Source organism: Mustela nivalis (assembly GCF_964662115.1).
Source record: "Mustela nivalis genome assembly, chromosome: 14".
In the NCBI taxonomy this organism is placed as follows: domain Eukaryota; kingdom Metazoa; phylum Chordata; class Mammalia; order Carnivora; family Mustelidae; genus Mustela; species Mustela nivalis.
Window position 1 is genome coordinate 11,245,905 of NC_139033.1, and position 23,901 is coordinate 11,269,805.

At 57.8% G+C, this 23,901-nt stretch overlaps 1 protein-coding gene and 1 long non-coding RNA gene across 3 annotated transcripts in view; one reads left to right on the forward strand and one right to left on the reverse strand.

Annotated features, from left to right (window-relative positions):
- The window catches only part of SH2B3 (SH2B adaptor protein 3), a 37,839-nt gene that overhangs the window by 6,015 nt on the left and 7,923 nt on the right, over positions 1-23,901 (reverse strand). For both annotated transcript variants that reach the window (XM_082698448.1, XM_082698447.1), the window contains exon 2: positions 20,386-21,183. In XM_082698448.1, coding sequence (XP_082554574.1) covers positions 20,386-21,156 — 771 coding nt within the window. In that variant the 5' untranslated portion in view covers positions 21,157-21,183. The remainder of the gene's footprint in view (positions 1-20,385; positions 21,184-23,901) is intronic.
- Positions 2,576-6,630, forward strand: LOC309847801. Its single transcript, XR_014302633.1, has 2 exons — positions 2,576-2,728; positions 4,184-6,630. It is a non-coding gene; the product is annotated as an uncharacterized lncRNA (long non-coding RNA).

A 23,901-nucleotide genomic window follows, 5' to 3' on the forward strand; every position in this document is an offset into this window, starting at 1 on the left:
CTGCCTTCAGCTACTCCTACCTGCAGGAGGGCTGGTGAACAGTGAGGGATGCAGCCGTCTGGCAGGAGAGGTTTGGACAAACGGGGGCTCTTCCCAGTCCAGGCAACCCCTGCCCCCAGCAGTCCAGAGGAAAGAACAACTCTAGGAGCCCCGGACGTTGGCCGTGGTGGACTACCTCATCTCACTAACGTGACAGCAGGCACAGAGATGTGGCCAGCCAGTCCCAGCCCTAAGTGACCACCAGCCAGGGTTTTTTTTTTAATCTTTCCGGTTTCTCTTACTTCTCCCCCATACCCCAGTTTCTCAGCCTGGGAGCCCGTGAGATGTGGGGAGCACAGGAATCCCATGCGGTACTGACACGGGCCCTGGCCGTGCTGGAGTGCGCACGGCTCCACCTCTCAGAGCCGGTGTTTCCTTTCTGCACAACGGGTACGGTCCAAGTGCTGTTCCTTCCTTCTGCTGTTGCAGTCGGCTCTGCCTGGCCCGCAAGCCTCCCCCCTGGCTCCAGGCCCTCAGGATCACTGGGAGGAAGTAGGCCAAGAAGGAACAGAACTAGTCTCCCTTTCAGTTCCGCTCTGGGCCTGGCCCCAGGGTGAATGCTGAGATTAACCAACAGAGCCACTGGTTTCACTCTGAATGTGGGGCCTCCATGCCAGCTCTGTCCCCAGAAGCTGCGGAACTGCTGACCTGGCAGGCAGTGGTGAAGAGGATCGCCCTCCTTCCCCACAGCCAGCCCTGCTGCACAGATGCTGGCCCCCAGTTGCCCACAGGCTGAAATACAGGTTCTTCCCGACTCCTGTCAGGCAGCTTGGGGGACAGCTGTCCCAGCCAGCCCAGTCGTCTCCCCTGTTGCCACACAGCTGGGGGCACAGCCAGGATCTGAACCCCAGAGTTGGTGTGTCCAGGTACTGTGCTGTCTGATGGTAGAGGCCAGAGGCTCTGCTCAGACTGGAGTGGTGAGCGAGCACTTGGTGCGGGATAAGCCCTGCCTGTGGCCACAGCCCTAGCTGGATGGTCCAGGGCAGGACTCGAGAGCACTGGTCACACGTGGAAGGACCAATGGGTGCCTTCCTGGTTCAGAACAGCTGGGATGGGAAGCCGAGCCCAAACCCTGGGGCTGGATCAGCAGCTATAGGAACACGTTCCCCACTCTAGCATGCGCTTTGTCGCACCTGAGTGACTAGAACGGCCAAAGCACTCCAGACGACGTCGTGTAAGCAGTATCATGTCACTCACTACATCCCCTCCTGGGAAGCAAGTTGCGTCTCCCAGCATCCACAAAGCTAGCTGCTTTCCTATGGCCCCTCAGGCTCTGGGGGAATAACCATTTCTTTCTTTGCCCTGGCTGCCAGGGAGCTCAGAGGCAAAGAAGCAGATAAGCTCTGACACTGTCCCCACAGTAGGGCTTGCATTTCTATACCTGACTTTATCTAGGCTCTACACTTTCTTCTCTCTCTGGATGGTAGTGTTCAGTCTTGATTGTGCTACTTCTGTGGCTCTGGCCAAGTGGCTCAGCTCAGCCCTCTGTCGGTGTTGTCATTTATAAAGCAGAGAGATTTTAAGAGTCACTCTCTCCTTGCACAGCTGCTATGGTGACTGGGCGAGCTACTGCAAGTGGGAAAAATAATGTCCTGACAAACAGCTGTGAAATTTCCAGGCTGGGGCCAGCCAAGGTGGGTAAAGCCCGGGGTCCCCTGTGGTTCCAGTACGACAGCTTCCCCTCCATGTGACCCAGGGATCAGACACACATGCCTTCCTTCGGCCCATGCTGTGGTGAAATCCACGTGTCCCCTAGCTTGCCTCTGTAAGTGCCCTAGTGAAGGTAAGGGAAAAACAGCAGGGTGCAGTTTATATGAAGATGTGCTTCAGGGGCGCCTGGGTGGCCCAGTCAGTTAAGCGGCTGCCTTCGGCTCAGGTCCCTCTCCTCCCTGCCCTGCTTGTGCTCAGTCTCTCTCTCCAATTTTTTTTTTTTTTTTAATGTATTTCAATGTGACTATCCAGACAACACAATGAACCACTCAGGTGCTTCGAGTTTGTTTTAAAATGAGCCTGAGAGCAGGGTAAGCCCTAAGAGAACAGTTAGTCTATTCAGGGGACATAAAAACTGGGCAGAAAGTTCCATGTGCTTCTGTAAGACTGTACTTCTCGGGCTCTAGGTTTGTCATCTCTTACACTTTTAGAGGGTGGCATGGACATCTCTGCCTCAACCTGTGGGTTTACCTGGTCCTTCCTGACCCCCACTGACCCATGGGCCCGCCTGCCTCTGGTGCCTCTGCCTCTGCCTTCAGAGGCTTCAGATCTGCCTGGGGGCCGGAGACGGACAACCGGAACCAGACTTCCTTTCCCATTGCTCTCAGCCTTGTTTTCCCCTCGAAGCTGTCCCATGACCTGTTGCTGTTGCCCATGTGCTAAGTTAGGGTAGGGCCACAAGCAGTGGCCAGTTTCTCAGGGTAGGGCCACAAGCCTGGGCTGAGGGCAGGGGTGGCCCAGAGCTCCAAGGCTACATGCTATATCCCACTCTGCCATGTCCTCGCAGGCACCGTGAATGGGGCCTATCACCATTTGTTCTTTCAAGACCCCAGCGCAGGGACCGGCCAAGCCCTCACTGAACACTGAACTCCGGGTGCAGTACCGCAGTGGAAACAATACCCAGCCCCTGACTCACAGCTTACATTTTAACAAGGGAGACAGATGCCCAGCGAGAAGGAGACAGGAAGGACCCAGACAGGTAGGTGGGGGAAGCCGTGAAGGGCCACAGAAACACGACGGGCTCCCCTCAGCTCTGAGGAGAGCTCAGCTGAGGTTCCCAGGCACCAGGATGGCCCTTGCAAAGGCCCTGAGGTGGGGAAGCACATGAGCACCTGAGGAGGCCGATGGGACTCCTGTGCACAGTGAGGGGTAGAGGAGGGTGCCCGAGTCCCTGCGCGGTGTGCAGGCTTTGAGGGTCAGTTGGCGCCTAAGTCAGAGATGGGGAAATGGCAGCTGGATGTGCACTTCAGAGGCTCCGGGGAGCTCCTGCCCGACAGCAGCACCCCTGCTAGTCGGGCCGGACCGGCGCTTCCCTCCTGCTCCCTGGGAAGCTGAAAAGGAAGGCACCACTTCACTCCCACCCAGGTAGCAAAGGGCCGGGCCCGGAGGGTCCAGAGGTGTGGGGAGGGCAGGCCCTCACATGTTCCATCCATGGCATCCCCCCCGGCCACTGGAGAAGCCCTTACCCAGCGCCAGCCTAGGGGAAGGCGTCTCACCCGCGGGAATCCCCTCAGACCATCGCGTGCCCCCGGCAGACTTCTCTCTCCCAGGGCTTGGGGCCCTCCCTCCGCTCCTACGAGGAACAGCAGTGGCACAGGAAGGAGGAGACCGTGTACAGTTGGGAGGTCTAGGTCCGAGGCCCGTTTCCACCCCAGCACCCCTGCCCTCGCTGCAGCCTCTCAGCGGCCTGGAGCCCTGCTCGAGGGGGTTAGACGAGTCCTCACTCCACCACTCGGTTCCTCTGGGATCTTGGGCATGGCACTAACTGCAGCCTCAGTTTCCTCTTGGTGACCTGGGGACAGTAAAAAGATCTTGCTGACCTCCCAGGAATAGAGGGAGGTTGGGAGGTGGTCTTGGAGGACGGCTTGAAAACTTAAAAGGCTCAGAGCAAATTGCAGATCTTGTCCTGGGTGAATGAATGAATGAAGAAAGGATGAAGCATCCCCATGGAGAGTGCTCAGTCTAGTGCTCAGTCAAGTGCCCAGTCAAGTGCTCAGTCTAGTCTTACTGGCGGTGTCGAAACAGCAGCCCACGCACAAGGTAAAGAGAATACCCTGGCTTATTTCCCCCCCTACGCCTCCAAAGAAGATTTTAGGATCTCTCAGTGGGAGGGAGACAGCTGCTAGAACATAGAGGAGAGTTCTACTTGCCACTTAACTGTCGCTGAGGCACCTGGCAGCCCGTGCAAAAGAGGGACTCTTCCCAAGAGAGGGCAGCCTCCTGTGCCCGGGAATCCTACGCACAGTCCACGGAAGGCTCTGGCCGTGCTGGAGCCGGGAAACCTGAGGGACGCGTGTGTTCCCGTGACTTCAGCATGATTTCCCGTGACCCGGTGTCCCACTCAGACACCTCTCTGGGGCCTGCATAACAGCCACACGGCAACCTTCCCATCCTGGGCCTTGGGTCTCAGCTCTGCCTCGTCCTCTATGCACAGGTGACACCTGTCCGGCTTGTCTTCCCTCTCGTAAGAGCCGACAGTGCCACACCCTCCCACGAGAAGCTGGGGACGGAGTGTGCACGGTGGGTACGGGAAGGCCCCGGAGGGCGGACGCAGACCTTCGGAACAGTCCGTCTGCGCGGCAGCAAAGGCTCCTCTCTGCGAAGCTTTCCTCCTGTTACTCGCCACCCCCCTTCTCACTGCAGTCGGCCCACGTGCCTGTCTCCCCACTTTATGCCTAAGCTCTGGAAGGCTTCGTTTCTCTCCAGCTTTGCCTTCAGCCAGGCGCAGAGTCAGCGGCTCTAAGTGTTTGCAGAGCACCCCTGAGTGGCAGAGGTGGAAGGAAAGGCGCTGGAGGCTAAGAGCACAGCAAGAGCCCCTGCTCAGAGGCCAGAAGGTACGGCCAGACCCAGAAGACGGCAGGGGAGTTGCCTGGGGCAGCAAATGCTGGTGGACCCCCTTTGGAAGCACCCCCGTGTCAGGCACTGCGGCCTGGGCTGTCCCATCAATGGCTTCAGGACTATTGACTTCATAAGCCACCACCATTTAAAACTTTTCTCCAGTTTCACAGAAAAGAGCACCATATTGAAGAGATGCCAGGACCAAGGAAATAGGAAGGTCACTGTCCCAGTGTAAGGGACAGCCCTAATTAAGTGTGGAGGGAAGACCTTCATGCCCTGCTCTGGGCTGTCTGTCTGCTGGAGGAGCAGTGGTGGCGGCCTTCCGCGCCCCTCCAGCCGCCCGGGGGCCCGGGCTTTATCCCCGCTTCACAAGGGCGGCGCCAAGGCTCAGAAAACCTCCGGGGGTTACTAATCACAACCCAAGTCTGGCCTGTAACCCGTGCAAGTGAGCCTGATGACTGTGTTTTCCCCTGAGCCCTGGGTGGCTCTGAAACTCACTGGCACCTGAGGGGAGGCCTGGGTCCCGCCGCCTCCTCGCCCCTCCCCAGGCTCCTCCCACAGACGCAGGCCGAGGGGTGCCGGGGGGCCTGGAATCGAGGAGGGCGGCTGCTGGGGGCAGAGTAGGTGCTCCGGGGAACCCCTGCTACAGAGTGAGAGCCGAGAAAACAGGGTGACCTCCCGAGCCCCCAGGAGGTGGGCGGCGCGGAAACAGAGCTGCCACCCACCAGTCCTTCCCGGGCTACCCCCGGGTGCATCCAGAGGCCAGCTGCTCCGCGCCCTGTCCTCCGCTCAGCGCTCTGTGGGCCTCACCTCGCCCCCGGAGGAGCGCCAGTCCTCACCGCGGCCCGCAGGACCCGGCGGCGCCTAGTCCCTAGGACCGCCCGGAGCTGGCCGGCTCCCGCTCTGAGCACAGCCCTGGCCTCCGCCTTCGGGAAGTGGACCAAGCGCACCCCCGCCTCAGGCCGCTGCACCTGCCGCCCCTCGGGGAGGCGATCCCCCTCGGCTTCACAAATCTAGCGCTTCGCAGATTCGGGTCTCAACCCATGTGCCACCACAGGAAGGCCCTCCCTGATCCCAGTGACTAAATACACAGTCCCCGTCACAGAAACCCCCGTACTTCCTTCCCCGCATTTATCATCCTGCGAAACAGGCTCCGCTGGGGCCTTGGTCTAGTCACGCAGCCACCCTGGCACCGAGTCGGCCCTGAGTGCCGGGGCCTGGGGGACACAGGCCGAGGTCCCTCCTCCACTGCGGAGCCCCACCCAAGGGTACTTGGAGGCGCTCTGTGGTCCGGGGCGGGCAGGGAGTCAGGACGTGAGCTGGGCCTCTCCGGGCTGCAGCTGGCTGGGGGAGGGGGGCGCTGGCCGCAAGCAAGCAAGACTCGGGGCGCTGCACCCGGGCACCGGTAACGCGCCCCGGTACAGATGGAGCGCGGGAGGGCCCGACAGGCGGAATCTGCTTGCCCCGGGCCACACAGAGGAGCTGCGGAGAGCCAGGGCTCCGACCGCCGAGGTGCCTGATCGAGAGTGCGGCCTCGGCAGAGGGAGCCTCCCCTCCTCCAGGGAGCCTTCTCTGCTCGCTCGGTTGTGGTTAGTGCGATTCCCGTGCCTCTCCCTCCTCGCGGGTCTTATCAGGCCGCGCCATAATTTCCTGATGAGGCAGCTGCCCCCACCGTCCGACTGGGAGTTCCTCTGGGGGTGGGGACAGGGCACCAAGACCTTGTTCGGAGGTGGGGCCCAGCCACCGGGCGGGCCCGAGGACATGCTTGGGCTGGGTGCCCGGGTTCCCGTCGGTAGATGTGGGGGAGCAGAAGCAGATATGGGGTGTGGCGAGTTATCACACCCCCTCCCCGGTTCCCCAGCTCCTTTGGGGGCAAAGTGAAGGCAATGAGCCTGTTCCCGGGCTGAAGGCTGAAGAAGTGTTAGAACTACAGACCACAGGTCCTTCCTGGGGCCCCAAACCCCACTCCACAGGCCCTTCAAAGGCCTGCTTCAGCCACTTCTCTCTGGGGTGACCCGGAATAAATCACTTCGCTTTCCTGTGCTTTTGGTTCCTGCTCTGTAAAACAGGAATGACCATGGAACCCGCAGCCTGGGGCTTCGGAAAGCAGACCTGCCTGTGACCTGACTACACAGGAGTCCCCCAGACACACCAGTTCACTATGAGCCAGATCTCCCCCTTGGTCTGGTGCCTTTGCCTTATGCCCCTCTCAGAGGAACAGGAAAGGGATGGGAGACACTTCTGGAAAACCCACATGGGTCAAGTCAGCTTCCCCCCTTCCCTGGCAAGCAAGAGTCCCCAGAGCCCCCAAAGGGCAAGCACAGACACAGTGACACAGTTCTGCTAGAGACACAGTCCTCCCCTTCGCCCACTCTTGGACCCTAAGAAGCCCCAAGAAGCCCCTATAGTGTAGGTGATTAGCCAGAGATGCTGAGACAGGGCCTGGGGGCCTATCTAAAGCCCCACCTGCAATGAGCTCCCCTTCATGCCAGACTCACAGTGACCCAGTCACAAAGCCCCCTCTCGAGATGACCCCCACCCCGCCCAGAATCCCAGGAACAGGGACACAGAGCTCCAAGATGCTAGAGCAACCTCCCCCTGACAAACACCTGGAGATAGAGACCCCCCCCCATAGAGAGGGAGACAGCCCCCCAACAAACAACTGGCCTGGGATCTCCCTGACACTCACTCGACTCGCTTCCGAGATGCAGGAGTCCTGGTTGACACAGAGTGCCCGAGTGTGGAGGAACCATCTGTGAGGACAGGCGTGAACCTCCACTCCAAGGCCTGCCCATGGAGGGGCCACAAGACTAGGGGGCCGTGGCTTAAGAGGGGCCACTCCCGCAGGTTCCACACCTGCCGTACCCACTCGTAGGCATGACAGGACAGATGAGCCAAGGAGCCAGTCAATCCGTCGGCACCTTTGTCAGCTGATCTCGCCCAGCAGGGTGACAAAAGTGACCACACGTGGCACCACCCAGGACAGAGCCTTACAGGGCAGGAATGGAGGAAACCAGTGCCCCCCACCCGCACTGGCCAACACCTCCTCCACACCTGTATTCAAGCTGCGCCCCCCACGCAGGGGCGTTCCTGGCATTCCTGGGCGTTCCTGGCCCAAACCTGGGCTCTCAGGGTGGCAGGTTAGGATCAACAACTCTCCAGACCCTGGAACTGAGCAAAGACCCTGAGGACCTCACGGGCTGGTCACCCACCACCATCTTCAGTCAGTCTATGGCTGGCCTGGAACATTTTTGAGGACAGACATGGCCTCTCAGTCTGGGAGTGCTCAGCAGGCAGCCAGCAGGCCCAGAGATGGTCCTGAGTGGGGTCGGGACCCAGCCAGAAACCCCCTCTACCCTGCCCTCCCCATCACCCGCTGCAAACCAGCTGCCACCAGCCCACACCTTGAGCGACCACATCCTGCTCCGGGAGACCCCGCCAGGAATCGTCCCTGCCCCCACATGACCGCAGAGCCCCAAGACCAATGCACCCCATCCCCACCCACCCTTGCCCCAGGCCATGCCCTCCCGTCACAGTGCCACTGCTCCTGGCCACCTCCGTCCTGGGGACACCCCAAGCCATGAGTGCGGGGCTGCGGTCAAGACAGAGCCATGGCTCCAAGAGTCCAGGCCGTGTGTCCAGCTGTGCCCAAGCGTCAAAGCTGGCACTGCCCACCTGGGCCTTCCGGCCGCACGGTAGGGTGCACCTGCAGACTTGGACACTCCTGCCCCCAAACACGGATGGGCCACTGGAGTCTGCAGGTGATCACCATGGGTGTCACCAGGCCAAGGAGTCCCGGGCCCCAAGGCCTTGGACGAGGTGCCCACCAAGGGCCCTGCTGTGAAGCCAGAGCAGCGGGGGGAAGCCCCTCACCTCAGCAACTCGGGCTTCAGCTGCAGCCCCAGGGCCCGGTGGCTGCCGAGCCGGCTGAGGGTGGAAAAAGCTGTGGTTGAGAACTAACAGCCTCTGTCGGCGGCCTGGGGTGGGGGAGCATCGGGGCGGAGGGGGCTCGTCACCACCGAGACCCACCTCCTGCCTTCGAAGAATGGTGATTCCGAAGAGGCAGGAACGATGGCCTCTGGGGCGGGGCGGGGGGGGGGGCGGCAGAGGTGCCAGGAAGGCTCGGAGCCCCCGAACGGATGGAAACGCAGGCGAGAGCAAGGAGCTGGCTGGGTCGCAGCTGCAGCCGCAGCCGGCACGGCACCCGGCACGGCACCCTGCGGGCCCCCCACGCCTCTGAGCGCGTCCGACGGACTTGCCACCCTTACCTTGAGCCTGTTCACCGAGCGCTCCCCAGGCCATGTGCCTGCACACACAGCATCTCACGGACATCAGAAAACAACAGGAAATCACAGCAGCCAGAAAGAAGAGAAACCGGATGGGTTAAATAATTAGAAGTGAAAAATAAAGCGCGAGACAAAACTGGAATAGAACCCAAGTAATGATCCGATTCAGGGTGGGAGGGGCCTGAGGCAGGAAAAGCGAAGGACAGAACCCCGAGGAAAAAGGTCACGTATTTTATTGCCCGGCCTTAAAAACCTCCAGAGATGAAGAACCTCAGGATAGAAATTGAAAAGCCAAATGGCGAATAGGGGAATGTTATTAGCAGCATGTGACAGCTTATGCTCATGTAAAGAGCTCTTGCAAATCAACAAGAAAAAAGGCAGACAGTGTTGTAAAAGGCCTGTAAGTCACAAAAATCTTTATGACCAAGAAATGGAAGAGAAACGGTCCAAATCCACAGGGACAGAAAGTAGACTAGTGGCTGCCAGGGGTTGGGGAGGGTGGGCACGGAAAGTGGACTGAAGCTAACAGGTACAGGGTTTCTTTCTGGGGCGGCGGAAATGTTCTGGAATTATCAGTGGTGATTGTGCACACAGCGAGTATAGTAAAAACCAATGCACTGCACTCTCCTGTGGTGAAATATTATGTGAATTCAATATTTTTATTGGTTTTGGAGAAATGGTCTGTTCCACTGCAGTCAGAAAGAGCAAGATAACCACTTCACCTAGAAGTTGGCAGAAGTCTTAAATACCCAGTACTGGGCCTGCTGGTGGTGAGAAGGTGAGCGGCCCCAGCCCTTCTGCAAGGCTATCTGCAAAGGATCTAGCAGAAGCATAGAAATGGCCAGGTCAGCACCTGAAAAAAATGCTCAGCATCAGTCGCCATCAGGGAAATGCAAACCAAAACCCCGTGAGAGAGCTCTTCACACCCACCAGGATGATTACAATAAAAAAAAGACCGATAACAAGAGTTGGCGAGGATGTGGAGAAGCTGGAGCCCTCACCCGCTGCCGGTGGGAACAAAACGGGGCAGCCGCCGCGGACAACAGTCTGGCAGTAAAATGTGAAACCGAGAATTACCATGCAACCCGGCGGCGCCACTCCTAGACAGACACCCAAGGGAGATGAACCCACGACGTCTGCACAGAAGGTTACACACGAATGTTCACGGCAGCCCAGCCCCGTCCGCCCGGGAGCCACGCCGCGTGCCAGAATGGGGGAGCGACACAACGTCCGTTCACTGATGGACAGACGGAACGTCGTGTGTCCGCACGGTGGAATACGACTCAGCCATAAAAGGGGTGGGGCGCTGACACCTGCCACAACATGGGTGAACCTTGCAGACGTGACACCAAGTACAAGATGCTGGTCCCAAAAGACCGGCAAATTCTCGGATTCTACTTCTATAAAAACAACCTAATGGGCAAATGCAGAGAGACCGAGAGCAGACCAGTGGCAGAGGGAGGGGACAGTGGGGAGTGCCTGCTGATGGGTGCAAGGTCTCTTTCTGAGATGACGAAAGTGTTCTAATAAAATCAGATCACGGTGATCATTGCGCAAGTCCATAAATACACCCAAAGCTGCTGCTGTACACTCGAAATAAGTTCATTTTCCGTGCTTGTGAACTGCATCTCGGTAAAGCTCAGAGGGCGCCTGGTGGCTCAGTTGGTTAAGGGCCCCCCCTCAACTCAGGTCATGATCTCAGGGTCCACATGGGGCTCTGCTGGGGGGGGGGGCTGCTTCTCCCTCTGCCCCTCCCCCTGCTCGCGCGCTCTCCCTCCCTTGCTCTCAAATCAATCAATAAATAATTTTAAGAAAAAGCAAACAGCTCAACGAGCGTGCTGTAGAAGCTGTCATAAAGCCTTCGACTCAGCACTTCCCTTTCTAGGAAGTTAACTAAGGAAATAATGAGAGCTGGGCACGAAGATTTATGGACGAGCTTATGTCGTGCAGTTCTCTCTCCAAGCAGGAAAGTGAGAAATGGCTGAATCAGGAGTCTGGATAATATTAAATACATCACAGCCTCTCTGTGTAAATGAAATATTGCGTAGTCAGTATAAAAAAAGACATTTTTGGAAGATAATTCAGAAAAATGTCCAAGCTCTGTTAAGTGGAAAAAAAAAAAAAAAAAGCAGGTCACAAAGCAGAACGAGGCGTGTGCGTCCCCCGGGGCTGGGGTTTTTGTCCTAAGGTGTGTGCCCGCGCCCCGGCGCCTGGCGCACACAGCGGGCTCCAGAGAGAAGCTCAGAAAGAAGAAGGAGCAAATGCTCGAAGAACTGCAGTTGGGAGAAAGTTAGGAAATGCAAGAAGAAAGGTCACCGAGCCTTCTGCCAAGATGGAAAATGCTGGTTCTCTCCAGGTACGGGGCTCGGAGGCGGTTTTCAGGGAATGTTCTACAGTCTCTGCCGTGAGCTCTATGAGCAGAAAACGCAAAACCAAAACCCGGAGGAGCTCAACCGTGGAGGCTCTCGGCAAATGAGAGTTTCCTAGATTACGTGAAGGTTCCGATGAGACAGAGCAGGGGCCCTCGGTGCCGCACGATTCCCTGGAGACCGGCTTCTCCGTCCGCGGCTGTTCCTGCAGGCTCGCAGCACCCCCGCCTCGGCCAGCGCTGGGGCCCCCGCTTCAGCCCCCAGTGACGGAGGCTCCCGAGGCCTGGTGGCGGGCGCCGCTTCGGTCGTCCCCGTGGACGGTGTCACCCGCTGGTGTCAGACCCCGAGACGTCAGTGGAGTCCACGGCCGGAGGACGACACTGGCCTCGTCCCCAGCACAGAGGGGAGATAGGAAAAAGGGGTGTGGGGCCCCCAAAAGGAAGCTGAGGCGGCCCCTCCTGCCTTGGGGAAGGAAGCGCCCACCCCCCCCATCACCACCGAGGGCCGGCGGCTCAGAGCACGGAGATCTCTCGCGCATTTTGGTTTCCTTTTCCATTCACACCGACGTGGGTGGGGGAGTTCCAGCAGCGGCCTGCCTGGCTCGCTGGGGCTGCCGGCTGGTGCCCAGGACGGCCACCGTGGGGGCCAGCCGGGCTGTGGCCCAGCCCCAGGACAGCAGCCAGGGACCCACCTCCGGGATGCGGCGCCCCCTCGGGTGGGAGCACGCTGTGCCATGGCTGAGCCTGCTTCTGACTCAGTCACCCCCGAAATGCCACATACTGACATTCCGCTTTGCAGAATGGGAAACTGAGACTCAGAAAGGTCAAGCTCTCAGCCCAAAGTCACATATCAAGGACAGGAGAGCCAAGATCTGAGCCTAAACCCGTCCCCCTGCTGCCCTTCTTCCCCGCGGCCACGCTCCCAGCCCAGACTACTGCGATGGTCTTGTCCCAGGCCCCTGTTCCCCGAAAGAACGAAAACCGAACGCGCACTTCCAGGAAGCTGGCGAAGGGCCCTGGGGAGCAGGTGAAGCACCCCCAGAGGCGCTGGGGTCAGAGGGTGAGGATAAACCAACGTGGTCCGCCGCCCTCCCCTGCTGGAGTCAGGAGCACTTTCTAGCGTGTGGATTCACAGAATTTGAGCTGAAAGGAAACACCGATACCATCTGCCCGCGGCGTCAGCATGGTCAGGGGTTTCTTGTGAGCGGCAAACTACTCTTCAGAAATGATCGGACGCGGAGCCCCAGTAAGGGGCAGCTGTGTGTGCCTCCGGGGCCCCCGCGGGAGCCCGTCCCACCCCCACCCCTTCCTTCCTACCCCCACCAGTCCCGGAAGGCCCAGACCAAGCCCCTTTGTTGCCCATTTCACAGCTCAGAGAGGGGTGGGGACCCGCCGGGGCCCAAAGCAGCCCAGAGCGTTGCAAGGACAGGAACCCCATTCTCACTGGGGGAGCCCTCGCCTCTGGTCATCCTGGGAGAGGGTGGGACTGGGGCGCCACTGGCCTCTGGCACTCCCCATCTGTCCCCACGGGAACACGGGGTCTCTGCCTGGCCCACGAAGATCTACAGGGCTGGCCATAAGGGGTAGGTGACTTCTCCACCTGTTGGGGGACCGAAACGCAAACCCCTGGCCTTGGCAGGCCTATAGCAGATGCTGTTCCTGGCTCTTCCGCCTCCCAGCTGTGTGGCCTTGGGCAATCGTTCTACCTCTCTGTGCCTGGTTCCTCACTGGTGAGATGGCTTCATCGCCAGCCCCCGCCCCCACAGTGTGTCAGATCGACAACCAATGTTGGTGATGACACAACCACAGCTCAGCTCTGCTGGCGGCACAGGGCGCCCTCAGGTGCTTCTCGGACAGCAGCTCGGCCGCCCCTCTCAGCTCCCCACAGGTGAGGGCCGTCGCGCCACTAGTTTTAGGAAATATTTGAGGAAACTGAGGCACAGTGAGAGAGGGCTGAGTGCTTTTCCCAAGGTCACACAGCTCGGGGCGGGGGGGCGCCGAGGCAGGACTCAAACCGAGGTCTGTCTGAGCCAAGGGAGGGTGCCCCCTCCCGCCTGGCCGCTTCCTGCCCGGCCCTCCTCCTCTTCCTCCTCTTCCTCCTGCCTCCGAGAGGAAACCGCCAGGCCTCCGGCGGACATCCCTTTCTCTCTGCTTCCTCTTTCCCACACTCAGGGGCACGAGCTCCAGGCTCAGGCCCCTGGCATCCACCCTGTGGCTCCCTCTGCCTCTCCCAGCCTCAGTTTCCCTACCTGGAAGGCAGGTGCAATGCCAGTGCCAACCTGATCAGACAGTGAGCAGCTACAGGCTCCTACAGTGGCGCCCTCAGCCGCAGTGCGCCCCCCGGGGGTGGGGGGCCCCCGGCCAGCACCCAGGCGGCCAGAGCCCCTGCAGCTGCACAGGCTCCGAGAACCACCAGACCTGCAACTCCGCCTCCTCCCGGACACACAGTGGGCGCGGCTGAGGAGCCGAGGGGGCTCGAGACCTGGGGGCCTCTTGTCACAAACTGGGTCCCCCAAACTGTCCCCCCGCTGGACAATGGGCTCTGTGACGGCGGGGCCGGAGGGGCTTCCAGGCACCCTAGGGAGGTCTGCTGCCTGGATGTAGGGGCCTGAGGCCGACCCCCAGCCACCCAGTCCGTGCACGCTGCATCCGTGGCCTCTGCCACATGAGCAGCCCCACAGGCAGGTGCTGTGATCGTCCCCATTTCACAGATGGGGAAACCGAAGCCCGGAAAGGCTGAGTCGCTTGCCCCAGGCCGCCCAGCTCAGAAAGAGCAGAGTGGGAACGGCTCTGAACCACAGTGTCCAACTGGCCCACCCCAGCCGCCCCAGGAGCGGCAGCACAGCTACTCCCAACCAGACCACTTCCTCCTGGGGCTAGTTGAGGCCTCTAGTGTATATGGGGGTGCGCAGGGCTATTGGCTGAGCTGTCCCCCACCTCCTTCCTCTACCTTTCTCCAGGCCAGGCAGCAGAGGCCACGGGCAGAGCATGCAGGGGGAGGAGACACTGGCCGGCCCCCTCTAGGGGGCAGCACTGGACAAAGTGGTCACAGGGAGCCTTTCTCGGGCTGCGAGCTCCGAACAGCGGCCCCCCCCAACCCTGATGGGGCCACTAGTGATAGTAAGTCCTGCTGAAGGCCCACTCGGCACCCGGGGCAGCCTGTTTCCCCGGGTTCCTATCCCAATCCGGCCACTCACGAGCTGTGTGACCTCAGCCAAGTTCTCATCTGTGAGATGGAGGCAGCCCCGGAGCTCTCACGGGGCCGCTGTAAGGGTTCAGCAAGCCGGGTCAGTGAAGTCCCGCGTATATAACAAGCGCCAAATAAATGTCGGCGAACAGGTTACTTTCCGACCACAACTAGAACTCCACCATCACCCCCTTGTGCGGAGGAGAGAAACTGAGGCTCAGCCCCCAGACCTGACGGGGCTTTGAGACCATTTCAGCCAACTAAGGCCTGGATACATGGGGAAACTGAGGCCCCAAAGAGCAGAGAGCCGGCCCAAATGCTATGGCCGGCCTGGTTGTGCTCGATCTGAAAACGCACCGAGCTCCAGGGGAAGGCCTGGCCCGGTGGCTGCTTCGGTTCCTTCTCCCCTCCCCGCCCCGTCCGCCCACCGCCTCCTGCCAGGCTCTCCCTCCGCAGCCCATAGGCTGGGTCCACGCCCTGTGATGCCGGCCTGGCTCTGCGGGACCCACTGACAGGTTTGGGTTTTTTCTTTCAGGATTATTTATTTGTTGGGGGGGGAGGGGAAGGAGAGGGAGAGAGGGAGCAAGAATCTCAAGCAGAGGCCCCGCCAGCAGGGAGCCCAATGTGAGGCTTGAGCCCGTGACCCTGAGGCCACGACCTGAGCAGAAATCAAGAGTCAGACACTCAACCGACTGAGCCACCCAGGTCCCTGCTTATGCACTGACTTTATAAGAGAAGCCAGAAATCTATGGGGCGCCTGGGTGGCTCAGTGGGTTAGAACCTGTCTTGAGCTCAGGTCATGATCCCAGGGTCCTTGGATCGAGCCCCACATCATGCTCTCTGCTCAGCAGGGAGCCTATTCCCACCCGCCCTGCCTGCCTCTCTGTCTGCTTGTGATCTCTGTCAAATAAATAAAATCTTTAAAAAATTTTAAAAAGAGAAACCAGAAATCTGGATTCTTCTGTGAAATCTCTACATTTTATGTTTTTAAATATTGGTAACCAATCCAACTTTGTTTTTTCTTTTAACTGCTGAGTACAATGGCATGTCCCAGGCCTGGCCTGGCGGGGGGGCTGACACTCCCCGGGCTCGGGCTCCAGGGAGCAATTGAAGACCGTGGCCAGGGGCTTGGAGGTGGGAGCCCCTTGTGATCAGGGTTCCTGTCTCCTCAGGTGCATGGCCCTGAGCGAGTCCCTTTGCCTCTCCCAGAACTTAGCTTCTCCCCTGTCAAATGGGTCAGTGGCCTTGACCTCAGGGGTAGGGACTTCGGGTCAAGTGTTTAGGGCAATGGTCAGCACAAGCAGGTGCCCAGGCAAGATAGTAAATATGCTGCCCCGCCCCCCACTCAATTCTAGCCCAACTCTGGGACTCAGATGTCTGAGGAGGGGGAGTTGCCATAGGATGAGTGGGGATGGAGACCAGAGGGTCTCGTAAGAGAAGAATCACGCCACTGCTGATAGTGTGAGACCCCCAAGTCCTCCCTCTGGCCACATGGCCCCCACCTAACCCAGCCCCAGCACCTTTCCAATCTTTTCTGTGCTTGTTCCCTCCATTGCAGCCCCCGCCACTTGTTCATCCCTCGAACTCTCCTGGTTCGTCGCCGCCCCGGGGCCTTTGCACTTGCTCTTTCATTGACCTGGGACTCCTACACCCAGATCTTTCAGAAATGGCACCTTTCCTCATCTCAGACATCACCTCCTTCCAGGGGCAGGACTACTTTGAGGACCACCCCCCAATGTGGTGAAACACACATTGTGCTTCTCCTGAAGGTGAGCACCCGGAAGGGAGGCCCATCTCCCGCCCACCCACAGGGTTGCCACTGAAACCAGAGATGGCCATAACCACCCATCTTTGGACACTGGAAATAGCCACAAATGTCTCCTCCAACCACCCTCCAGCCACACCCCCCCACCCCCCGCCAGCAGCCCGACTCCGGCCTCCACTTACACCCCCATTAGCAAGGAGCTCCCCTTGAGAGCCTCATCATGACCCTGAGGGGCTTTTACCCCTGCTTAGAGGTGAAGGAGGCTAAGTGGGGACGAGGTCAACCAGGGTAACACAGCTGGTCAGAAGCAGAGGTGAATCTTGAGGACCCATGAGTCCTTGGTTCCCTGGCCTCAGATTCTGGGTGGCATGTGCTTGGCTGAGGCCCAAGGAACATGCCTCTGGGCAGCTGCCCTGTCTCAGCTCGTGTCCTCCAAACCTCTGCCTGCTCCAGGCAGCGGGATCTTCTCCAAGCTGGGGCTCAGCACCGTGCAAGGGCCATGGTGTGGGCGTGAGCCCAGGGCCCAAGGCCCTTAACCACCACCCACTGGCTGTCAAAGCTGCAGCCTTCCTTTGCCTTCTGTTCAAAGCTGCTCCTCTGAACAACTCCAGGCTCAGAGGTCAAGACTGCCCACCTGGCAGGCACACTCCGTCAAGACTTAGAGTCTAAGAATCCTCAGCCTGGAGCCTGGACACTCCAAGTCATTCCAGGAAACATTCAGGAACAGCCCCTAGATTGTTCCAAACACAGTGAGTGGGAGGCTGCTAGAAGCTGCTGGAGCTGGGCTGCTCCATCAAGCCAGATACTTGGTGCAGGGGCTGGGAGAGGCCCTAACAGGGCAGCTCACTTTGTGGGGGACACCCCAGGTCTTGGACCAACCACCGAGCCTGCGACACAGCCCTAGGGCCCCAGCTGCCCTCCCCCAGGCCTCGACTTCACCAGGGCCAGAACACGACACACATTTGTGCCTCCCAGTTGGGCAGTGAGGACCCAGCCCAGCACTGGGAATAAAACTGTTCTCAGTCCCAAAGTCATTACCATGACCACCACCATGACAAGAAGAAGCACTCACACTGAGTGCTCCCTGGGCCAGTTCACGCAACAACTCCACAAGGCGAAACTGTGAGTACAGTTGTACTGTGAGCCCCCGTTGTACAGAGGTGGCCACTGAGGCTCGGAGAGGGGCTATCACTTGCCTATGGCCCCAGAGCTGGGAAAAGGTTAAGTCATGATTTAAACTCACTCAGGTCCACTTGACTCCTGATACCTGGTTTTCCAAGATGGTTTGTTTTAAGCAGAAGTTGTTTTTCAAATTTATTTTTTACTTGTATTTTTGAAAGTATTTATTTAGTGTTCTCTACCCCCAACATGGGGCTCAAACTCACGACCCCGAGGATCAAGTGTCGCTCACTCCTCCGGCTGAGCCAGCCAGGCACCCCAGAAGCTGTTTTGAAAGTGAAGTTTTATAGGGACCCCATGCTGTCACACAGATAAGACCACGTGTTTGCCTTTCACGGTGTCATAACCTCAAGACTTTAAAAATGATGAGAAAACAGTTTTTATCTGCACTTGCATTTTCCAACAGCTTCCCGTTGTGTTTGGAATAAAACGCTAACTCTTCACGGGACCCTCTAACCACACATACGCCCCATGCCCCATCTTCCCTCTCTGTGTTCCCACCCCCCAGGCCTCTTCTGTTATATTCTTCAAAACACACAGAATGCCTACCCACCTCAGGGCCTTTGTCTGTGCTGCTCCCTCTGCCTGAAACACTGAGAGTTTTTTTTTATTTTAAAGATGTAATTTTTAAGTCATCTCTACACCCAAACTGGGGCTCGAACTCATAACCCCGAGATCAAGAGTCACATGCTCTACTAATGGAGCCAGCGAGGTGCCCTGACACTGAGAAATTCTTCACTCAGGATTAAGACTGGTCCAGAAGTCACCAGCTCAATGCTCACTAGGACACTTTGGTAATTAGGACAGGGTAGTGTTGGCCTAAGGACAGACACATGGGCCAGTGGAACAGAAGGGAGAGTCTTCCAGAAGCACACCAATGGACACTGGATTTAGGATAAAAGCAGCACTGCAATCCAATAGAGAAAAGATGGTCACATCAGCAAATCGTGCTGGAACAACTGAAAGAATCATGACCCCTACCTCACGCTGTACATCAAAACTAATTCCAGATGGATTTTGGTCCAAAATGTGAAGGCCCAAACAATAAAGTTTCCAGAAGAAAAGATAGGAGATCTTCATCACCCCGGGGGTGGATAAAATGTTCTTAAAACAGGACATAAAAAGCAATAACTGTAAGGAAAGCAGCTGATAAGACGGACTTAAAGAAGTTGTGTTCATGGAAAGATTCCATTAACGAAGAAAATAGAGAACCCACAGAGTTGGAGATGATATTTACAAAACAAGGAAGTATATCCAGCATATATGAAAAGTCCTATGAGAAGAGACAACTCAATAAAAACAATAAGCAAACATAAAAGAGTTCAGTCCAGGGGCCAATAAACATATGAAAAGGTGTTTAACCTCATGAGTCATCAGGGAAATGCACATTAAAGCTGCAGTGAGAACCCGGTATACACAGCCACCAGGAGGGGGGCGGAAAAACACTCTCATACACTGCTGGTGGGACAGAAGATCTTGCAGCCACTTTGAAAAAAATACAGACGTTTCTGATAAACATGCACTTGCCACATGACCTAACAAGGCCTCTAGGAATCTCCCGGAGAGAAATGGACGCACATGTCCACACGGGGATCTATTTGCGAATTTCATAGCTTTTATGAATTTTATTCCTAAAAGTCCCAAAGTAGAAACGATCCAAATACCACCGACAGGTGGGTGTAAGCTCCCTGCCGTACGAGATAGGAAGGGGCTCCTGACGCACAGGAGAGCACGAACAAGCCTCTATAACATTCTGCTGAGCCAAAGGAGCAGACGCAAAAGGCAACCTGCTGCGTGATTCCATTTGTATCAAGTTCAGGAACAGAGAAATGTAATCCGTGGAATAGGAGTCTGTGGGAGGAGGGGGGTGCCTGGGTTACTGACGGGCAGCGGGAGGGAGCCCTGTGGGTGTTGGGTGACTTGGGCGTGTGCGAACATGGCCACCACCGTGGGGCTTCCCGTCCGCTCACCCTCTGCCCTGGATGTCCGAGACACAGCGCCGAAGGTTAGGTCACACAAGGGGATTCTTTGGCAACACCCAATCCCAACCACCAAATCGGGACCCTTCAGAGATACTCCCAGAGGCCCCACTGCTCCTCCTTTATAACATTGTGCAGAATTTATGACTCCCTATTCGGTTGTATGTTTCTTGCCCAGTAGCTCCCACTAAGATGCCAGGACCCCAGCATCAGCATCTGTGTACACGGTCCATGCTCAATAAACATCTGTTAAATGAATGAATAAGTCTCCTCCATTCAGACCGGGACCCTCCAGGGGCTAGGATCACATGTGCCTTGCTCACTTTCCAGCAGCATGACAGAAAGAGAAAGGAATCAAATGAAAGCCACGTGGTTGCATCAATTTGATACAGCTGAGTCCAAGATAGAGCTTGTCAGGTGTTTGGAACCCCTTAAGCCTCCAGCCTCACCTGCAGAGCTGAATTAAGTCGTGGAAAAACACAGAATTTTTAACACTTTAAATAAGACATCCACCAATCATGAGACATGCAAAGGAATCAAAAGGACGGTTTTCAACCCCCTAGAGAACCCCCTCCTCTTGGTCATGGTCCACCTGGGTCAGGGGTGTCAAGGACCAGAGGGACCTGTCACAGTCCACGTGATGCCCATCTACGGTGTCTCTGCACTTTCTACAAAATCCTTGACCACTACTCCTCAAAACCCTCAAAACCATCATCAGAAACAAGGAAAGCCTGAGAACTTGTCAAAGCCGTGAGGGCCCTAAAGAGACACCACGACAACCGAATCGAATATGGAATATGCTGGAACAGAAAAACCGCCGCGAGCCGCGCAGTCTCGGTTAGGCACATGCCGCAGTACCGCGAGCCGCTAAGGTCAGGCACGGCTGCGTGGGGCGTCCGAGGGAACCCCGGGCCATCTCTGCACCTTCTCTGCAAATCCAAAACCGCCTGAAAGAAACGCCTCACTTTTTCCAAGGCATGCTTTCCGTCGGGGCGCATGTGGCCGCCCGCGGGGCTGTCACGCGGGGAGCTTACCTTGGGCGGGTCGAAGAGCTCCAGCACGCGGTCCGCACCGCTGTCGGGGCCCCGGGCGCGCCGCAGCGCCAGCCGCCCCCGCTGCCAGCGCGCCCCGCTGTCCATGGACGCCTCGTCTGCCAGGCTGTAGCGCAGCGCCGCCTCCTTGAGGGCCTCGGGCGGCGGCTCGCGGGCCAGGCTCCAGGGCAGGAGCTTCCTGGCCAGGCCGGAGCGGGCCGGGCCCTCCCCCGCCTCCCCCGCGGCCCCGGTGGCAGCCGGCAGCTCCCCGGCCGAGCCGCGGCGCAGGATGTGGCGCAGGCTGTGGCGCAGGTGCTGGAAGGTGCAGGCGGCGGACGGTCGCGGCGGGGCCAGCTCCTCCGAGCTACGGGCCTTGGGCAGCGCAGGGGCGGCGGGACCCGGGCCCGACTCGGCCGGGGCTGCCTCGGCCTTGGACGGGGGCCCGCGGCCCGTGTCCCGGTAGTCGCGCGCGGGCGGCGCGGCCCGGGTCCCCGGTGGCCCTGGTGTCCAGCCCTCGCGCACCTCGCGGCAGAAGTAGCGCTGGAAGAGGTCGGTGAACTGCAGCGACACGAGCTCGGCGCGCAGGGGCGCGTGGTGCGGGTGCTCGCGCGCGAAGAGCCAGTACTGCCGCGCCAGCTCCCGGGCCGCGGCCACCGCGTGCAGCTCGCAGAACTCGCTCCAGCCCCGCGGGGACGGCGACGACGTCGCGGCGGTCGACGAGGAGGGCGAGGACGCGGAGGAGGCCGAGGAGGGCTGCAGGGTGGGCCCGTTCATGGCGGAGACCGAGGTGGGGCGGCCAGGCTGAAAGACACAGAGGGGTGGGCAACTGAGCAAAAGACTACTTAAACCCGCCACCGCGAGACAGGTTATTCACCAGGCACAACGTCAGAAATCGGAAGTCACCGATAGTACCCGGTGCTGGTGAAGGTGCAGCGAAATGGTCCCTCCCCTACAGTGCTGCTAGTGCTCGGAGTGATACAGCCTTTTTGGAGGGCAGTTTGGCAGGGTGCATTTCAGACCCAGGAACTCCACTTTCAAGTATTCGAGAGAATGCTTGCTGCATGTGCAGAGAGGTAGGTACAAGACAATCCCCAGATGTGTCCGACCGGTGTTTATACAACTTAAATGCCCATCACAGACTGGTACAGCAAACGGCGCTGCATCTGCAGGCTGTGGTATTCTGCAGCAGTGGACGAGGTAGGGGAAGGTCTGCGCTGCCACCCCAGGGAGATCCCCAAGGCAAACCATGAAACAATGCAGACCCTGTGGTCCCATATAGGTGAACACACACAAAACCGAACTACCAATTTTGATGTCCATGTAAATGTGTTTAAGTGGCGGGCAAGAAAGGTGTGGCTGGCGCAAAGCTGCTGAAAACAGTGGTGACTTCTGGGGGAAGAACCGGATTTGGGATTCAAGTAACCAAGGAACACTGCTGCTACATGTCTCTCTGGTTGAGAACACTGAGCCTGGGTTCAAACGCCAGCACCACCACTGACTCGTTACCTGCCTTTAGGTGAGTTACTGACTTCTCTCTTGTTTCCCCATCTGTAAAATGGGGAACACGCTTGTACCTGCCTTATAGGAGTGTTATGAGGATTCACTGAGTTAATAAATATAAAGGCGTTAGAACTTAGGAAAAGCCTACCAAAGGCTGGCTGTTACTATTTAAATATTACAATGAGAGTGTATCACTGGTGTCAATAAAAATAAATATAAAACGACAAATAAAAAGGAATTAACAAGACTCACAAAGGAGTGCAAAGGTTATTTCCTGCTCCGATGAGGGGGGGATGTCAGGACAGGCAGACCCTTGCCTACGCATCCCTCTGGGGCTCCCTTCTCCTCCTACCCCCATGGCTCCTTCTTCGGCACCACACAATGGAAATGGTAGAAGCCCCCCACCCTCTGCTGTCCGAGGTGCTGAACCCTGGACCTCTCTAGTTACAATCAATGCTGTCCTTCCAACTAAGCCTGGCTGGGCCTGGGCTCCTTTGGGGACAACATAATGACAGCTGCTCATTCTGCCACCATGCCCCCTCCCCAATAAAAAACTATTACTGAGAGTCTACTCTGTGCCAGGCACCAAGCTATACTATACACATATGTGGAGGCTGTGTGTGAGAGATCTGACTGGATCTCTCTGAACCCCACTTCCCTCATCTGTCAAATGCGGAGCACATGGTACCCACTTCATTAAATGGTTATAAGGAGTCCTTGAGAGGCACTCTAGGTGGAGACCAGAACCTGGAGACCAAGGTTCCTCCTACCACACCGCACAGCACACATACCTTCTATCTAGGCAGGGGGCGGGGGGGGGGGGCAGGCCTGCAGGGAAGCTACAGGACAGTGAGGAATGCGCCGCCCTGCCCTCCCTGGGCCATACTGGGGACCCTGCAGTGACTGCAGTGGGACGCCCCAGGCAGTGTAGAGCAAGTGTCTGCATCAGTGAGGAAGGCGGAGACCTCGTCGCAGTAAGCGCTTTGCACACAGTAGTCAACGAAGGCTGCCAGGCAGAAGGGAAGGGAGGGGAGGAACATGTGCCCTTGGCCCCCACACTGCCCAGAAAGCCGCCCTGCTGCTGAGGGCCTGTGTGTGATTTGTCCTTAGTTAACCCCATGGCCACCCCCATGCAGTCACACAGGCGAGGCAAGCACTGTTCTCGCAGGTTAGGGGGCCCAGAAAGCTCTAGGATTCCAGACCCAAGTTCCTGCTCCTCTAGGAGACCCTGTGTGGTCTGCAGCATCGCGTGCTGGCCGCAGCCTCTGGGCCTTGCCTTCAGCGTCCCCTCAGCCCTGCCTGCTGAGCTGGCTTCCAACTTCACATGCGAGAACCTTCTATGAGCCCACAAAGTCCTGAACTTGACCTTCAGCACACCCGTCACATGTTAGCATTCAACAGCAGGCGCGGCTCAGTCAGCGAAGCGTCCCACTCTTGATTTCAGCTCAGGTCATAACCTCGGGGTTGTGAGCTCCAGTCCCCCCAATCGAGTCTGCGTGAGATTCTCTCCCTCTGCCTCCCACCAAGTGCGTTCACTACCTCCTCTGAAATAAATAAATCTTTTTTTTTTTTTAAGATTTTATTCATTTATTTGACACAGAGAGAGAGAGATCACAAGTAGGCAGAGAGGCAGGCAGAGAGAGAGCCGCTGAGCAGAGAGCCTGATGCGGGGCTCAATCCCAGGACCCTGAGATCATGACCTGGGCTGAAGGCAGAGGCTTAACCCACTGAGCCACCCAGGTGCCCCTAAATCTTTTTTTTTTTTTTAAATAGCTGTTATTTTTTTTTTTTTTTTTTAAAGATTTCATTTATTTATTTGACAGAGAGATCACAAGTAGGCAGAGAGGCAGGCAGAGAGAGAGAGGAGGAGGAAGCAGGCTCCCCGCTGAGCAGAGAGCCCGACACGGGACTCGATCCCAGGACCCTGAGATCATGACCCGAGCCGAAGGCAGCGGCTTAACCCACTGAGCCACCCAGGCGCCCCAATAGCTGTTATTTTTTAAATTAGTGGCTATTTCC